General features: G+C 42.8%; 5 protein-coding genes, 4 non-coding genes and 1 pseudogene across 9 annotated transcripts; 3 read left to right on the forward strand and 7 right to left on the reverse strand.

The window, feature by feature from the left end:
• Positions 1 to 1,240: 1,240 nt before the first annotated feature.
• Positions 1,241 to 1,314, reverse strand: Trnam-cau. Its single transcript has one exon. It is a non-coding gene; the product is annotated as a tRNA-Met (tRNA).
• Positions 1,315 to 1,334: 20 nt separating this feature from the next.
• Positions 1,335 to 1,408, reverse strand: Trnam-cau. The gene has a single exon. It is a non-coding gene; the product is annotated as a tRNA-Met (tRNA).
• A 4-nt stretch (positions 1,409 to 1,412) lies between these two features.
• Positions 1,413 to 1,486, reverse strand: Trnaa-ugc. Its single transcript has one exon. It is a non-coding gene; the product is annotated as a tRNA-Ala (tRNA).
• Positions 1,487 to 1,492: 6 nt separating this feature from the next.
• Positions 1,493 to 1,566, reverse strand: Trnap-ugg. The gene has a single exon. It is a non-coding gene; the product is annotated as a tRNA-Pro (tRNA).
• A 45-nt stretch (positions 1,567 to 1,611) lies between these two features.
• Positions 1,612 to 4,057, reverse strand: LOC111627241 (asparagine--tRNA ligase-like). Its single transcript, XM_023370811.1, has 2 exons — positions 3,058 to 4,057; positions 1,612 to 2,801 (listed from the first exon to the last, which is right to left on the reverse strand). The coding sequence occupies exons 1-2, from the start codon at positions 4,055 to 4,057 to the stop codon at positions 1,612 to 1,614; spliced, it is 2,190 nt and encodes a 729-aa protein (XP_023226579.1).
• Positions 4,058 to 4,406: 349 nt separating this feature from the next.
• LOC111627242 (chromosomal replication initiator protein DnaA-like) lies at positions 4,407 to 5,576 on the reverse strand. The gene is made up of 2 exons (XM_023370812.1): positions 5,415 to 5,576; positions 4,407 to 5,210 (listed from the first exon to the last, which is right to left on the reverse strand). The coding sequence occupies exons 1-2, from the start codon at positions 5,574 to 5,576 to the stop codon at positions 4,407 to 4,409; spliced, it is 966 nt and encodes a 321-aa protein (XP_023226580.1).
• Positions 5,577 to 8,432: 2,856 nt separating this feature from the next.
• Positions 8,433 to 9,536, forward strand: LOC111627243 (tRNA modification GTPase MnmE-like). Its single transcript, XM_023370814.1, has one exon. It carries the CDS (start codon positions 8,433 to 8,435, stop codon positions 9,534 to 9,536), a length of 1,104 nt encoding a protein of 367 aa, XP_023226582.1.
• Positions 9,537 to 9,749: 213 nt separating this feature from the next.
• LOC111627244 lies at positions 9,750 to 10,130 on the reverse strand (annotated as a pseudogene).
• A 176-nt stretch (positions 10,131 to 10,306) lies between these two features.
• On the forward strand, positions 10,307 to 11,176 carry LOC111627245 (thymidylate synthase-like). The gene is given in 2 exon segments (XM_023370815.1): positions 10,307 to 10,545; positions 10,591 to 11,176. Coding segments are annotated over 2 exon segments (825 nt in total).
• A 994-nt stretch (positions 11,177 to 12,170) lies between these two features.
• Positions 12,171 to 13,196, forward strand: LOC111627246 (uracil permease-like). Its single transcript, XM_023370816.1, has one exon. It carries the CDS (start codon positions 12,171 to 12,173, stop codon positions 13,194 to 13,196), a length of 1,026 nt encoding a protein of 341 aa, XP_023226584.1.
• Positions 13,197 to 13,415: the final 219 nt, after the last annotated feature.

A 13,415-nucleotide genomic window follows, 5' to 3' on the forward strand; every position in this document is an offset into this window, starting at 1 on the left:
ATCCTAACTAACTTGAGCGGCCAATCGGAGATTAGATCACAAATTTGGTCAATCTTGTTTGGCGGACCAATTAGTTCAACTTTGAGAACCAAGCCGGTTGGTTGATCGGCAAAGTTAATCTTTGAATCTTGGATAAAGCGACGCGTCTTGGCAACTCTGAGCGGATCTGATCGGTTTGAAAAATAAAATTTTTTCTCCTCCCACCACTGCGCGCTCACTCCGTGAAAGTTGGCCTCGACAACCAATCGCTTGGAAAGGTGATCGGGGATGGCTTGTTTGTAAAGAGTTTTTTGGTTTTTTCAATCGTAAATAAGCGAGCCGTTAAGCAGGATTGAATAGGGCGTTTTAAATTCTTCTACTAGCGATCGGACGTTGTTGGTTAGGCCGTTGCCGGTCGCAAAAACTAACGCAACCCCGCGGTCAGACGCTCACTTGACGTCAAGAATTGTTTGGGGGTGAAGTTGCTGACGGAAATCGTAAATAGTGTTGTCAATGTCAGAGAAGAAAATGGCTTTTATTGCCGAGATTATACCGGAGACAAATAAGTTTGCTTTTCGGTAATGACAAGGTCAACTTTAACATCGTGATCTTGGCTGGGCAAAGTGTCAATTCGCTGAATGTCAAAAGCAAGCATAATTTTTTTAAGTCGCTGATTTTGGACTAAGTAGCGATCATAATGTCCGCCGCCAGTTCCTAGTCGAGTTAGAAAACGGTCGAAAGCTAGTCCGGGCAGAATAATCACGTCAATGTCCTGGGCTAAAACGATGGTTGAGTCGGACTTGGGTTGGCGGGTTTGCCGGTACTTGTCAAACAAAAAGTGAATCGAATTAATTAAGCGCATTGAAATTCCCAAATCAGGCTCAACCCGCGGTAAGCAGACTTCTTTTCCGCTCTGGATTAATTTGTAAATCAGGGCTTTGCTGTTAACTTCCAGACCAACCGGAAAATAGAGACCGATTACGCGGGCATTTTGAACCCAAGGATGGTTGATAACGCGCTCAAAAATCTTTTTTTCGTGGTTGGTTTTGGTCTCTGGAGCCAGTTCTTTAATTCTTTGGCGAACTTGCCGGCGAATAGTTTCTTTTTGCATTTTAAAAGTAAAAATGCCCGGAGTTAGGCACAACTGTTTCGGGCACATTGGTCGTGGTATGGCGGGCAGACAGGGATTCGAACCCTGGGTACATTTCTGTACATCTGTTTTCAAGACAGGCGCCTTCAACCGCTCGGCCATCTGCCCTGGTGGACCCAACAGGATTCGAACCTGTGACCAACCGATTATGAGTCGGTTGCTCTAACCAATTGAGCTATAGGTCCGAAAAATGGTGACCATTTGGTGGCTCAGGTGAGAATCGAACTCACAACCTCACGGGTATGAACCGTGCGCTCTAACCAATTGAGCTACAGAGCCATGGTGGAGGGTATGGGACTTGAACCCACAACCTCCTGAGTGCAAATCAGGTGCTCTAGCCAATTGAGCTAACCCCCCATATGGTGAAGAAGACAGGATTTGAACCTGCAACCTTTTGGTCCCAAACCAAGTGCTCTACCAAGTTGAGCTACTTCTCCAATAATCAAACGCCACAACATTATAAGATAAAAAAGTTGGCTCTTTTACATTCTTAAATTTCCCGGAGTACGCGGAAATGGAATGGCGTCGCGGATGTTGTCAAGACCGCAAACATACATCACCAAACGTTCAAATCCCAGTCCAAAACCGGCCGATCTACCCCCACCAAAACGTCTTAGATCAAGGTACCAATCTAACTCTTGGGAAGCGATTTTTAGTTCCTTAAGTCGCTTGGTCAATTTTTGGTAATCAGCTTCGCGCACCGAACCGCCGATCAGTTCTCCGACCCCGGGCACGAGCAAATCAAAGTTAGCAACCGTTTTTTGATCTTCGTTGAGTTGCATGTAAAACGCTTTGATTTGTTTAGGGTAGTTGATCACTACCACCGGAGATTGGTAAATTTTTTCGCAAAGCGCTCGCTCGTGCTCAATACTCAAGTCTTGGCCAAAAGAAATTTTTTTTAGTCCCGTTTGCTGGTGAATTTTGTTGAGTTTTTCAAGCGCTTGACGATAATCAATGGTCGGTATTTCCTCCTTAACTAGTTTGTCTAAACTATCAAGGTGTTGGTTTGGTACGTTTTCCCTTAACCATTTGAATTCGCTTTCTAACTGCTTACGGGTGTTATTAACAACTTGTTTTAACATTTGAACCGCCAGAGCGATGTTTTGGTCTAAGTTGTAAAACGCCACCTCTGGCTCAACCATCCAAAATTCAGCGATGTGCCGCGTTGTGTGGGAAAGTTCGGCTCGGAAAGTGGGCGCAAAAGTGTAAACTTTTTGAAAACCAGTCGCGTAAGCCTCGGCGTGCAACTGACCGGTAACCGATAAATTAGCTTTGCGTTTGAAAAAATTCTTATGAATTGGGCTGTCGACTAAAAAGGTTTCTCCAGCCCCTTCTCCGTCGTTAGCGGTGATAATTGGACTTTGTAAATAAAGGAAGTTGTTTTCCCAAAAGAAGCGGTGAATTTCCTGAGCCAATTTTGATCGAACTAACATCACCACGCGAAACAAGTTAGTGCGGTGACGTAGGTGGGGCAACTTGCGCAAGGTTTCCCGGTTAATACCTTGTTTTTGGATCGGAAATTCTTCGTCAACGTTAGTTAAAATTTGAAAATTTTCGAGTTCTAATTCGATTGGTTGCGGTTTGCCGGGGGTTGAATTAATTTTTCCACTTATTTCGACCGCTTGGCCAATTTTAATTTTTTCTAAATCCTCAAGCTTTTTTTTGGCGACAACTTGAAGATTTTTAACGGTTGAACCATCGTTAAAAATTAAAAATCTAATTTTGTTATTTCCCCGGTTAGAAATAACTCACCCCCGCAGGGTTAGTGCAGATAACGTTTTTTTTTGGTCTAAAAGTTTTCTAATCGTCAAAACGGCACTCTTTCCTCTATTGTCGTTGGGGAAGAATTAATTGGACTAAATTAGGGTTGGAATTTCCTTTTAAAACAAAAGGTTTTTCCACTTCCAAGAAATGGAGTGCCACTTTACCTTTGAAACGACTGGCTGCTTCCTTTAAATAACTGCCGTTGAAAGTAATTCTAAAATCTGGTCCGTTCCAACTGATGTTATTACTTTTAACCTCGGTGTGACCAATCTCATTTTCACGACCAAGTATTTCTAATTCCTGCGGCTTTAAAACAAAACAGAGAGAATTTAAACTTGAACTTTCTTTGTAAACAACCAAAGCTTTTTCGACCAGATTAATCAGTTCGTTAGTTTCAATTTCTAAGCGGTAAGTAAACTCGCTCGGAATCACTTTACCCACGTTAGGATAAATGCCGTCGATTAATTTGAGTAAAACTTGGGTCGTTTGGTAGGATGTTACGATTTTATTTTCCTTGAGACAAAGTCTGATCAAACCTTCGGCATACTCGGGGATGAAGTCTTTGACATGGCGCGACAAAATTGTGATGTTAAAAGTCTGGTTAGTTTTAATGGGAATGATTTCCCGGGCAATTCGGTAAGTATCGGTCGCACTGACAATTAACTGGTCATCTTTAATCAATAAATTAACGCCGTTGAGAATTATGTTGGTATCACGATTTGAAGCCGCAAAAGCAACGTTTTTAATTGTTTCCCGAAGTATTTTTGCGTCGACATCGATCTCTTGTCCGCTAACTTCAAAACTAATTTGTGGGTACTCAGAAACATCTAATAGATTGATATTAGAAAAGAAATTTTGTGATTTTAGAACCAATTGCTTATTTTCAACCTTCATCTCGAGTGGCGAACTATGTTTTTTAATTAGCTGAACAAACAACTTTCCCGGCACTAAAATTTTGCCAGTCTGAATCACTTGCAACGATTCATCAGTTGGAATTGTTTCTTGAATTGATAAATTTCCGTTTGAAACTAACATTTGCACTTGATCAGGTAAAGCGGTGATTAAAATACCTTTCAATGCAATTAAATGGGCATTGCTATCGAGTGCCTTTAAAACATTGACAAGATGTTTTTCAAATTTGCGTTTGTCTAGTTTGATTACCATAGAAAGTTAATTTAATTTTACTAGTTAAACTGAGTCAATTCAAAAATAAGTTAGTTAAGTTTATGTTATTGGTTAATTACTAATATTAAGAATGTTAGTTTAGGGGATAAATTGATAAAAAGACGCTATAAAGGGATTTATGATGGGGATAAAGTCGGGGAAAAAATGTGGAAAACTAGCCGCTATTTTTAATTTTGTTTTCAATGTTACGCGCGGCGATTTTAATCGTTTTGTTGATTGACATTAGGTGGTCAATATTTTTGACCGCGAAGATGATCGTTGAATGATCTCTTCCTCCAAAAATTTTGCCTATTTCGTTGAAAGAAAGTTTGTTAATTTTACGGATCAATCAAATCGCCATGTGTCGAGCTGCCACAAAGTTTTTCTTGCGGGATTTTCCAACCAAATCTTTGCGGTTAATTTTGTAGTAATCACAAATTACATTTAAAACTCTCAAAGGTGTCATTTCAATTAAGTCACCACCTAAGTCTTTGAAAATGTTACTTATAACGGTGTAGGTATACTTGATTTTAGAGTTGCTTTCGGCAAAAAATAAAACTCTTTTAACCGCTCCTTCCAACGAACGAATTGAATAGGCGTTATTTTGGGCGATAAAGCGAATGGCATCTTTTTCCCACTGCTGGGGGTTAAGATTTTCCTGCTCAATTTTAAATTCCAAAACTTTGATCAAATCGTCAATTTCTGGTTCTTGAATAATGGAGGATATACCCGAAGAAAATCGACTAATAAACCTTTCTTCAAAACCATGCAACTCGTTGGGCAATTTGTCGGAACAGATCACAATTTGTTTTTGTTCCTCAATTTGTCGGTTGATGATGTTAAACAACACTCCGAGTGTTATGTTGCGATCACCCAAGTTTTGGATATCATCAAAAAGCAAGTAGTCGTACTTCAAAAAACTTTCGGTAAAACTGATAATGTCTTGATTTTTACGAATAATTTGGGTGACATCCCGGGTAAATTTATTGGGTTCAATGTAGATAACCGAGTTACCACTTAAGATAGCTTGGTTGGCAATTGCGTGGAGTAAATGAGTTTTGCCTAATCCCGATTTTGAACTAACGTAGAAAGGCGAAAACCGTCCCACGTGGGCGATGATTTTTTGGGCTATTTGAACGACTTCGCGGTTGAACTTTGAAACCACGTAATTATCAAAATTAAAACGCGGATTAATGTTTTTAGAAGGGGCTGGCAAAACATTTTCAGCCAGGGAAATTTGTTGACCTTTTCAAATCAACTTGTAACCCAACACCTTATTAAAAACTATTTCAATCGCGTGTTGAAAAACCTCTTTGTATTCAGATTCAATTAGTTCAATCGCTTGGCGTGAATTTACTTCAATTAAAACGTGCGTCGGAGTGGTGCTAATTATTTTTAAATCCCGGATAAAGGAGTTAAGAATAATTTCGTCGCCGATCACACCTTCCAAATAATTAACTAGCGAAGCTGAATTAGTTTTGTTTTCAATTTGATCAGGTTGGTAAACTACTCGTTGCATAGGAAAACCATTTTAAGTCTAAAACCATCATATAGAGAGAAAAAACCACCGACTTAAAAATTAACTTAACCACAGGAAAAGAGTTAGTTTTCCACCAACTTATCAACCTAATTTAACTCGTTTTTAAAGACTTTTTTGGGTTTATCCACATTTTAACTTGTGGAAACAAACATCAACCAAAAAACAGTTTTCATTTTAACCTACGTCGGTTAGTATCTATAATTGGTGTTGGACATTTCGGTAGTTTTTTGGTATAGTCATTATTTATATAACTACGTTAAATTAACGCCTAGCGCGTGGAACAGAGTCGATTATGGAACGAACTTACCAACCTAATAAACGCAAACGTGCTAAAACACACGGTTTTAGGGCGCGCATGTCGACCAGTGACGGTCAAAAGGTCTTGTCTGCTCGACGAGCAAAAAAACGGAAAAAATTAACTGTCTCAAGCGAGTAATGGATAAAAAGTTTGTTCTCAGAAAAAACTGACAGTTCAAAGACGTAATTGCTAGCAAAAAACAGTTTGTGACTAAGTACCTGGTGCTTTATTACCGACCCAATCAATCCAATCTTAAGGTGGGAATTTCGATCTCCAAGAAAGTAGCTAACGCGATTAAGCGCAACTACTACCGTCGTCAAGTTCGCCAAATCCTTTCCCAAATGTCAGAAGTTTTTCGGTTAAATTACGACGTTGTTCTAATTATCCGCAAACCTTTTATGCCGTTGGATTTCCAAGGTAAAGCCCAAGCTGTGAAACAAATTTTTGAAAGGTTATAGCGTGAGTTACGGTCAAAGATCAAAAAATTACGATTGATTTAAACAAAGCGCCGACGGAGATAAGAAAACAGCCGGCGAGAAATTTAAAACGTTCGCCAAGTTCTTGCGAATTTTCATCTACTTCTCCCTCTTTTTCTTTTCAATGTACGGCTGCGTACAATCTTTCTTCATTAAAGTTGATGATAACGTCAGTCGCGGTTTTGAAATTTACGCGAGTGAAAAAAGCGTCTCTCCGCACGTAACTAGTTTCTCGCTGGACAAAAGAAAAGTTGAAATTGGTCAAATTGACGAGGTTTATTTTGTTAGCGCCAACGCCAGCAGCAACATTTTTTTCCGGGAAGACGAGCGTGATCAAGATGGTGAACTGGTCTTAGAAAAAGCGCACCAAACGATTAGGACGCAAAACCAGCGCCAAGACTTACGTTTGTCTGATGCTTGGCAAGGAATTAACGAGTCGTTTGTGGTTCGCTCTAACGTGGACGATTTAGCATCAGAGGGCAAAATTCACCAATTTTCGGGCAGCGGCAACTACGCCCTTTTGTCTTCGTTAGCCGAGGTTTACAACTTGGGCGGTCAGACCAGCGTTAGTTCGCTGGAAGAGATTAAGTTTTGGGTTCAGGGCAAAACCAAAACCGATTACAGGCAGGTTGGGATTGGACTTTACAAAAAAAGCGGTCAAGAGTGAGTGGCACTGGGCGATGATGATCAAGAATCCGCCCAACCTCGTAACCAATTTAACATCGCTTTTCTGAACCACTTTTTCAGTCAAAACCCCTTTTACTTAGATTTCATCAGCAAAGACCCGCGCACGATCGTGGAAAACATCAACGACGAAAAAGCGCCTAAGGAAATTGAACGGTTTTACATTCTGCAGAAAAACGCCCTAGTTAGCGTTTTGGGTTACGTCGGCGTGAGCGGCGATTTCCAAAGCTTTAAATCAGGGGGGAACTTAGATCCCGAGCAGGATAAATTGATCCTTAAAAGTAACTACATGCCGTTAATTGGCTACGAAAAAACCGATTACCGCCCGGTTGTGAGCTGGGGCCAAGCGTGGTCGCTCGGACCTTTTTACGGATTGTTTGTTTTTCCAATCGGAAAACTTTTTGCCATGACCGTTTCGGCCATTCCTTTGCTGGCGGGCTGGGAGACGTTAATCGCGATTGTAACGATCGTGGTCATTTCGCGAATTATCATCTTTGCTTTGTCTTTTAAATCAACCATGCAACAAACTAAGATGCAGGAAATGCAAGCCAAGAAAGCGATCATTGACGCCAAGTACGCGCCCTACGAAGGCAATAAACAAATGGAGAATCGCAAGAAGCAAGAGCAGGCCGAACTTTACCGAAAAATGAACATTAATCCGCTCGGCGCTTTTGCCAACTTATTCTTAATGATGCCGATTTTCTTAGCGATTTGAAGGGTAATCGGTGGAGTCCAGCAAATTAAATCAACCGTCTGGTTGGGTATTAACTTCTCGGCTACCTCGTGGCGAGAACTTCTGTCGGGTCAATTCCAGTATTTACCATTGATTATGCTGGCCGCCGGTACCCAACTCTTTGCCCAATTATTCCCGCGTCTATTAACTCGTCGGCGCGACAAGTTGCGCATCAACGTTTACCAAAAAGCGGCCATGAAGAAAAACAACAAAATGCAGAACATTAGCATGTTCATCATGGTTTTCCTAGCGGTAATTTTTAGCGCTGGCATTCAAATTTACTGGATTGTCGGCGGACTTTGGCGGATATTCGAAGTCTACATAACTCACAAAATTGTCAACCACCGCAAAAAGTCATCCAAACGTAAGCGCGACCGGACCGTTGTCGCTAGTTAACTAACCAAGTTTATAATTAGCAGATGTTTGACACGATTAGCGCTTTAAGCAGCGCGCCGGTTAACCAACCGATCGCCATTATTCGTTTGTCGGGACCAGACGCTTTTAAAGTGGTTGGTCAAATTTTTAGCGGCTGTGTGGGCGCTCACCAAAGCATTAAACCTGGTTGAATCAAAGACGAAGACCAAAACGTTGACCAAGTCTTGGTGGCCAGTTTTCAAGCACCCAACTCCTTTACCGGCGAAGACATGGCTGAGATTTACGTTCACGGCGGCGTGGTCAACGCTCAAAGAGTTTTGGAATTAACTCTCAAGCAGGGGGCTCGCCTTGCTAACCGCGGCGAATTCTCCCACCGGGCTTTTCTGAACGGCAAGATTGATTTAATTAAGGCCCAGGCCATCCACGACTTAATTTTTGCTAAGACGCTCAAACAAGCCCAGATTTCAGCTCATAAACTAACTGGTCAAACTAGTCAACTAATTGAAAACATGCTTGGTGAACTGAGCGATTTGATCGCGGTTTGTGAAGTGAACATTGATTATCCAGAGCACGACGATGTTGAGCAAATTAGCGACCAAAAACTAATTCCGGTCGTCAGCAAGTTGCTCAAAACTTTGCAGCTAATTGAAAAAGAGTCGCACTACGCTAAAAGCGTTTACGAAGGTTTGCAAGTCGCGATCGTTGGCGCCCCTAACAGCGGTAAATCTTCTTTGTTAAACGCTTTAATTGACCAAGACAAAGCGATTGTTTCAAGCGTGCCAGGCACGACCCGGGACGTGGTCGAAGGACAGTTGGTGGTTGGTGATGTTTTGCTTAAGTTAAGCGACACAGCCGGCATTCGCAGCACCGCTGACAAACTAGAAAAAACTGGTGTGAGCAAAAGTTACCAAACGCTTGACCGAGCCGACTTAGTTTTGCATGTCATTGACGCCAAGGCCGGCCCAACTGGTTCCGATCGGTTAATCGAAAAACGCGTTTTGCCTAGCCAAATTTACTTAAAAGTTTTTAACAAGTCGGATTTGATCACCGAGTCAAGCCATCAAAAAGATTTGGTTTTGGTCAGCGCTAAACTGAAGCAAATTCAAAAACTAGTTCAAGCTATCAAAGATAAATGCCAAAAATCCGATTTGTCCGATCTCCACGTTTTAACTAGTGCTCACCAACTAAGTCTGATTACCAAAGCGCGCCAGGCGCTTAGCGACGGACTGAGTGCTTTGCGAGCCGGACAAACTTTCGACGTCGTGATTGTCGATCTTCACCAGGCTTACAAAAATTTGGCGAATGTGAACGGGAAGGCCGATCACTATCAGTTGCTTGACAAAATGTTTGCTTCCTTTTGTTTGGGCAAATAATTGTCTAAACTATTTTGACAAGAACCTCTTTACCGGTGCCTTGTTTTTTATTGCGAAAGATGTGGATTACTTCGACTGGTTCATTCATTTTAGTGTGCTTACCTTGCAGTTGAGCGCGTCTGAAGGCGATGATTTGGTGTTCAATGTTTTCAAGAGTGTGACTTTCAGCGATGATTTCTTGGGAACTTTTTAATCGAGCACGGTACTGGTACATTAATCGTTGGTCTCACTTTCGTTTTCAGTTTTTATAACACTTAAATTATCGCATAACTGGTCGGTCTTGATCGTCAGCTCAACCCGCGGTCCAGCCCGGAAAAGAACCTCGGTTTTCCGAAAAATTCCCTTGGCGATTAAGTTGTCTTCGCTGCCGTCGTACTTATCGTCATGATAGACAATTTCTTTGATGCCGGCTTGAGCAATGAATTTGGCGCAGTTTGAACACGGGAAAAGCGAGGTGAAAAGTTTGGCGTTACGGGTGTCTTTGATTGAGTTCAAAATCGCGTTCATTTCGGCGTGGACCACGTAGGGGTACTTAGTATGGGCGTTTTGACCCTCTTTTTGCCAAGGGAAAACTTCGTCCATGCCCTTAGGCATGCCGTTGTAACCGAGCCCGATCACGCGGTTGTGCTCGTTGACTAAAACTGCTCCGACTTGGGTGTTGGGGTCTTTAGACCTCCAACCGGAAACAAGCGCCAAAGTTAAGAAGTACTGGTCTCAATTTAATATCATCTAGGCATTATAGCCGCTATCTTTGCGATAATAAGTGCGCCATGGAGAAATATTTGCAATTGTTGCGACATGTTCTCAGCACCGGTCAGCGTAAAAAAAGTCGCACCGGAGTTGACACACTAAGTGTTTTTGGGAGTCAGCAGAGATACGATTTGAGCGAAGGTTTTCCGCTTTTAACTACCAAACGGATTCACTTTCCGAGTCTTGTGCACGAGCTCCTTTGGTTTATTAGCGGCCAAACTAACATCAAGTACTTAGTTGATCGCGGTGTGCGAATTTGAAACGAGTGACCTTATAAGCGCTACCAGCAGAGTCAGTTTTACCAGTCAGACCACGACTTATCCTGGTTTGTTAACCAAATTAAAAACGATCCATCTTTCGCGAAAAAATGGGGGGATTTAGGACCGGTTTACGGTCGGCAATGACGTAATTTTGGCGGCGTCGATCAACTGGCAGAGTTGATTGAGCAAATCAAACACCAACCTGATTCAAGACGCCTAATTTTGAGCGCTTGAAACCCTCCTGAATTAGCGGCGATGGCTTTGCCTCCCTGCCATCTATTGGTCCAGTTTTACGTTTCAAAAGGCACTCTATCTTGCCATCTTTACCAACGCTCGGCTGATCTTTTTTTGGGCGTCCCTTTTAACATCGCTTCTTACGCTCTGCTGACCCAAATGATCGCCCAAGTCTGCGGTCTTAAACCGGGCCAGTTTATCCACACGACCGGCGATACGCATCTTTACATAAACCACCTGGACCAAGCGCGCGAGCAACTAAGTCGCAAACCATTCAATTTACCCCGCCTAACTCTTAATCCAGCGGTAAAATCAATCTTTGACTTCAAGTTTGAAGACATCACTTTGCTAGATTACCAGTCCCACCCTCGGATCAAGGCGAAAGTAGCTGTTTAATGGTCAAAATGATCGTGGCTGTTGGTCCTAACTGGTTAATCGGCAAAGGCCAGCAATTGCCCTGGAAAAACTCAGCTGAGCTAAGTTTTTTCCGCCGCATGACTTTGGGACAAAGTCTGCTCTGGGGCAAAAACACTTTTATTAACTTGCCTGGCGCACTTAAAAACCGCACCCACTACGTGCTAAGCGATGAGCCGCTTGAGCAGGCGAATTACGTTTTAAATTCCACCGCCGAAGTTAAAAAACTTTTTAAGCAGTTTGAAAACAGCCCGGCCGACGTTTTTATTTGCGGTGGTAAATCGGTTTACGAGCAGTTTTATTCTTACGCTCAAGAAATATATGTTTCGCAAGTTGACACCGCCGCTCAGGGCGACATTTTTTTAAAAATTGACTTATCAAAGTACCAAAAAAAGTTGTTTTTCCGTGGCGCGGGTTATGAAGTTTTTCTCTACCGCAGACGAGCGCTTAGTTAATAAAATCTAACGAATTTGACATTTCTAATTGGAGTACCATGGGGAGTTAGAGAAAGATAGATGTGCCGGAAACGAAAACTTTAAAGATCTCTGTTCAGAGCGCTCCTGTTGCCAAAATGGTTTTGGATGTGCGCGATCGTCCGTCTTTGAAGTTTTGGATCATATTGTCTTTCCAGCATGTTTTTGCTATGTTTGGCGCGACCGTTTTAACGCCCTTGCTAATTAATTTAACCGCTGATCCGTCGGGACAAACCAAAGTAATCGGAGTTGATGTAGCGCTTTTTTCGTCCGGAGTTGGGACGTTAGTTTACATCGCGGTTACCAAGGCGAAAGTGCCGATTTACTTAGGTTCATCGGTGGCTTACATCGGCACGATGGGCTCGCTTTACCCGCTCTATGGTAACAGCATGTTTTTAGGTCTACTTGGCATCGGAGTCGTCTACTGCGTAGTGGCGCTGCTTATTTATCTTTTTGGCACCAAATGAATTAAAAAACTACTTCCTCCGGTCGTGGTAGGACCGATGATAATCATCATCGGATTAAGTTTGGCGCCGGTGGCGATTAACCACATCTTTTTGTTAGATTCGCAGCAGGGTGGCATTTTTGAAAAAGGCAACTGGAACATAGACTGGTGGGGTGTCGGCGTTGCCCTAATCACGATCGCCAGCGCCATGCTAATCGTTTTGCTTTGCCGTGGCAAAATGAAACTCGTGCCGATCGCCAGCGCCATGCTAATCGGCTTGGTTGTTTCGCTAATTGTTTCGACGTGGCACGCGACGCCCGAGTTTACTAAGTACCAGCAAGTGGATTGGACTAGCGCGAGCAATTACGTTGGGCTGCCCGATTTTTCTAACGCGCTCTTGAACGGCCAGGTTGTGGGAGAAAAGCAAAGCTATTCGCCGATGCCGCTTTTAATTATGATGCCGATGGCTCTGGCGACGATCGCTGAACACATCGGCGACCACACTGTTTTGGGCAAAATTACCGGGCGCGACTACTTAAGCACTTCGCCCGGACTGCACAAAACTTTGTTGGGAGATGGCTTAGCCACCATGGTTGGCGGCTTAGCCGGCGGTCCGGCTAACACTTCCTACGGAGAAAACACGACCGTGGTTGGTCTTTCGCGGGTGGCTTCGGTTTACGTGACTGCCTTGGCAGCGTTAATGGCGATCGCGATGTCGTTTGTTTCGGTAATTTCAACCGTTTTACACCTCATTCCGACCCATGTCTTAGGCGGTCTCGAGTTAATTCTTTTCGGTTTTATCGGCACCAACGGTTTAAAAGTTATGTTAGACGAGAAAGTTGATCTTCACCAAGCTCGCAACATTTTTATCGTTTCAATTATGTTAGTAGTCGGGCTTGGTCGGGCAATTTTGGGTTGGAATTTACACCAGGTTGCCATCGTGTTTTCGCCCACATCAATCGCGATTTTTGCCGGTATAACAGCCAATTTTCTGCTCCCTAAGGAGCGTAAAATTGACGTTGATAAGGTCAGTTTTATAGCCAGCGCTAAGCGCAGGACGGATCCGCCTCTTAATCAAAAGTAAATTGAGCCAGGAGTTATTTTAGACTAACTTTTTGCTATCTTGCCCCGCGTTTAGCCATAATATTAGGTACACAACTTCGTTGTAAATTGTCAACCAATCGCTAAGGAGCCCCAACCAATGTCTGTTCCCACAACTACCCTTGAAACACCCCCAGTTACTTACTCTGAAAAATATTTACGTCAACTTAACCAAGCCATCGCCGAGCACTTTCCCCATTTA

The sequence above is a fragment of the Centruroides sculpturatus genome, unplaced genomic scaffold, assembly GCF_000671375.1.
Source record: "Centruroides sculpturatus isolate CEXI.00-Female unplaced genomic scaffold, Cexi_2.0 scaffold597, whole genome shotgun sequence".
In the NCBI taxonomy this organism is placed as follows: Eukaryota; Metazoa; Arthropoda; class Arachnida; order Scorpiones; family Buthidae; genus Centruroides; species Centruroides sculpturatus.

Coding starts and splice junctions, on each gene's coding strand:
- LOC111627241 (XM_023370811.1), bottom strand. CDS start 4,057: ATGGTAATCAAACTAGACAAACGCAAATTTGAAAAACATCTTGTCAAT. Junction 2,802..3,057: donor AGCAGCCAGTCGTTTCAAAG/GTAAAGTGGCAC, acceptor AAAATCTTCAAG/TTGTCGCCAAAAAAAAGCTT.
- LOC111627242 (XM_023370812.1), bottom strand. CDS start 5,576: ATGCAACGAGTAGTTTACCAACCTGATCAAATTGAAAACAAAACTAAT. Junction 5,211..5,414: donor CGACGCACGTTTTAATTGAA/GTAAATTCACGC, acceptor GTGGTTTCAAAG/TTCAACCGCGAAGTCGTTCA.
- LOC111627246 (XM_023370816.1), top strand. CDS start 12,171: ATGATAATCATCATCGGATTAAGTTTGGCGCCGGTGGCGATTAACCAC.
- LOC111627243 (XM_023370814.1), top strand. CDS start 8,433: ATGGCTGAGATTTACGTTCACGGCGGCGTGGTCAACGCTCAAAGAGTT.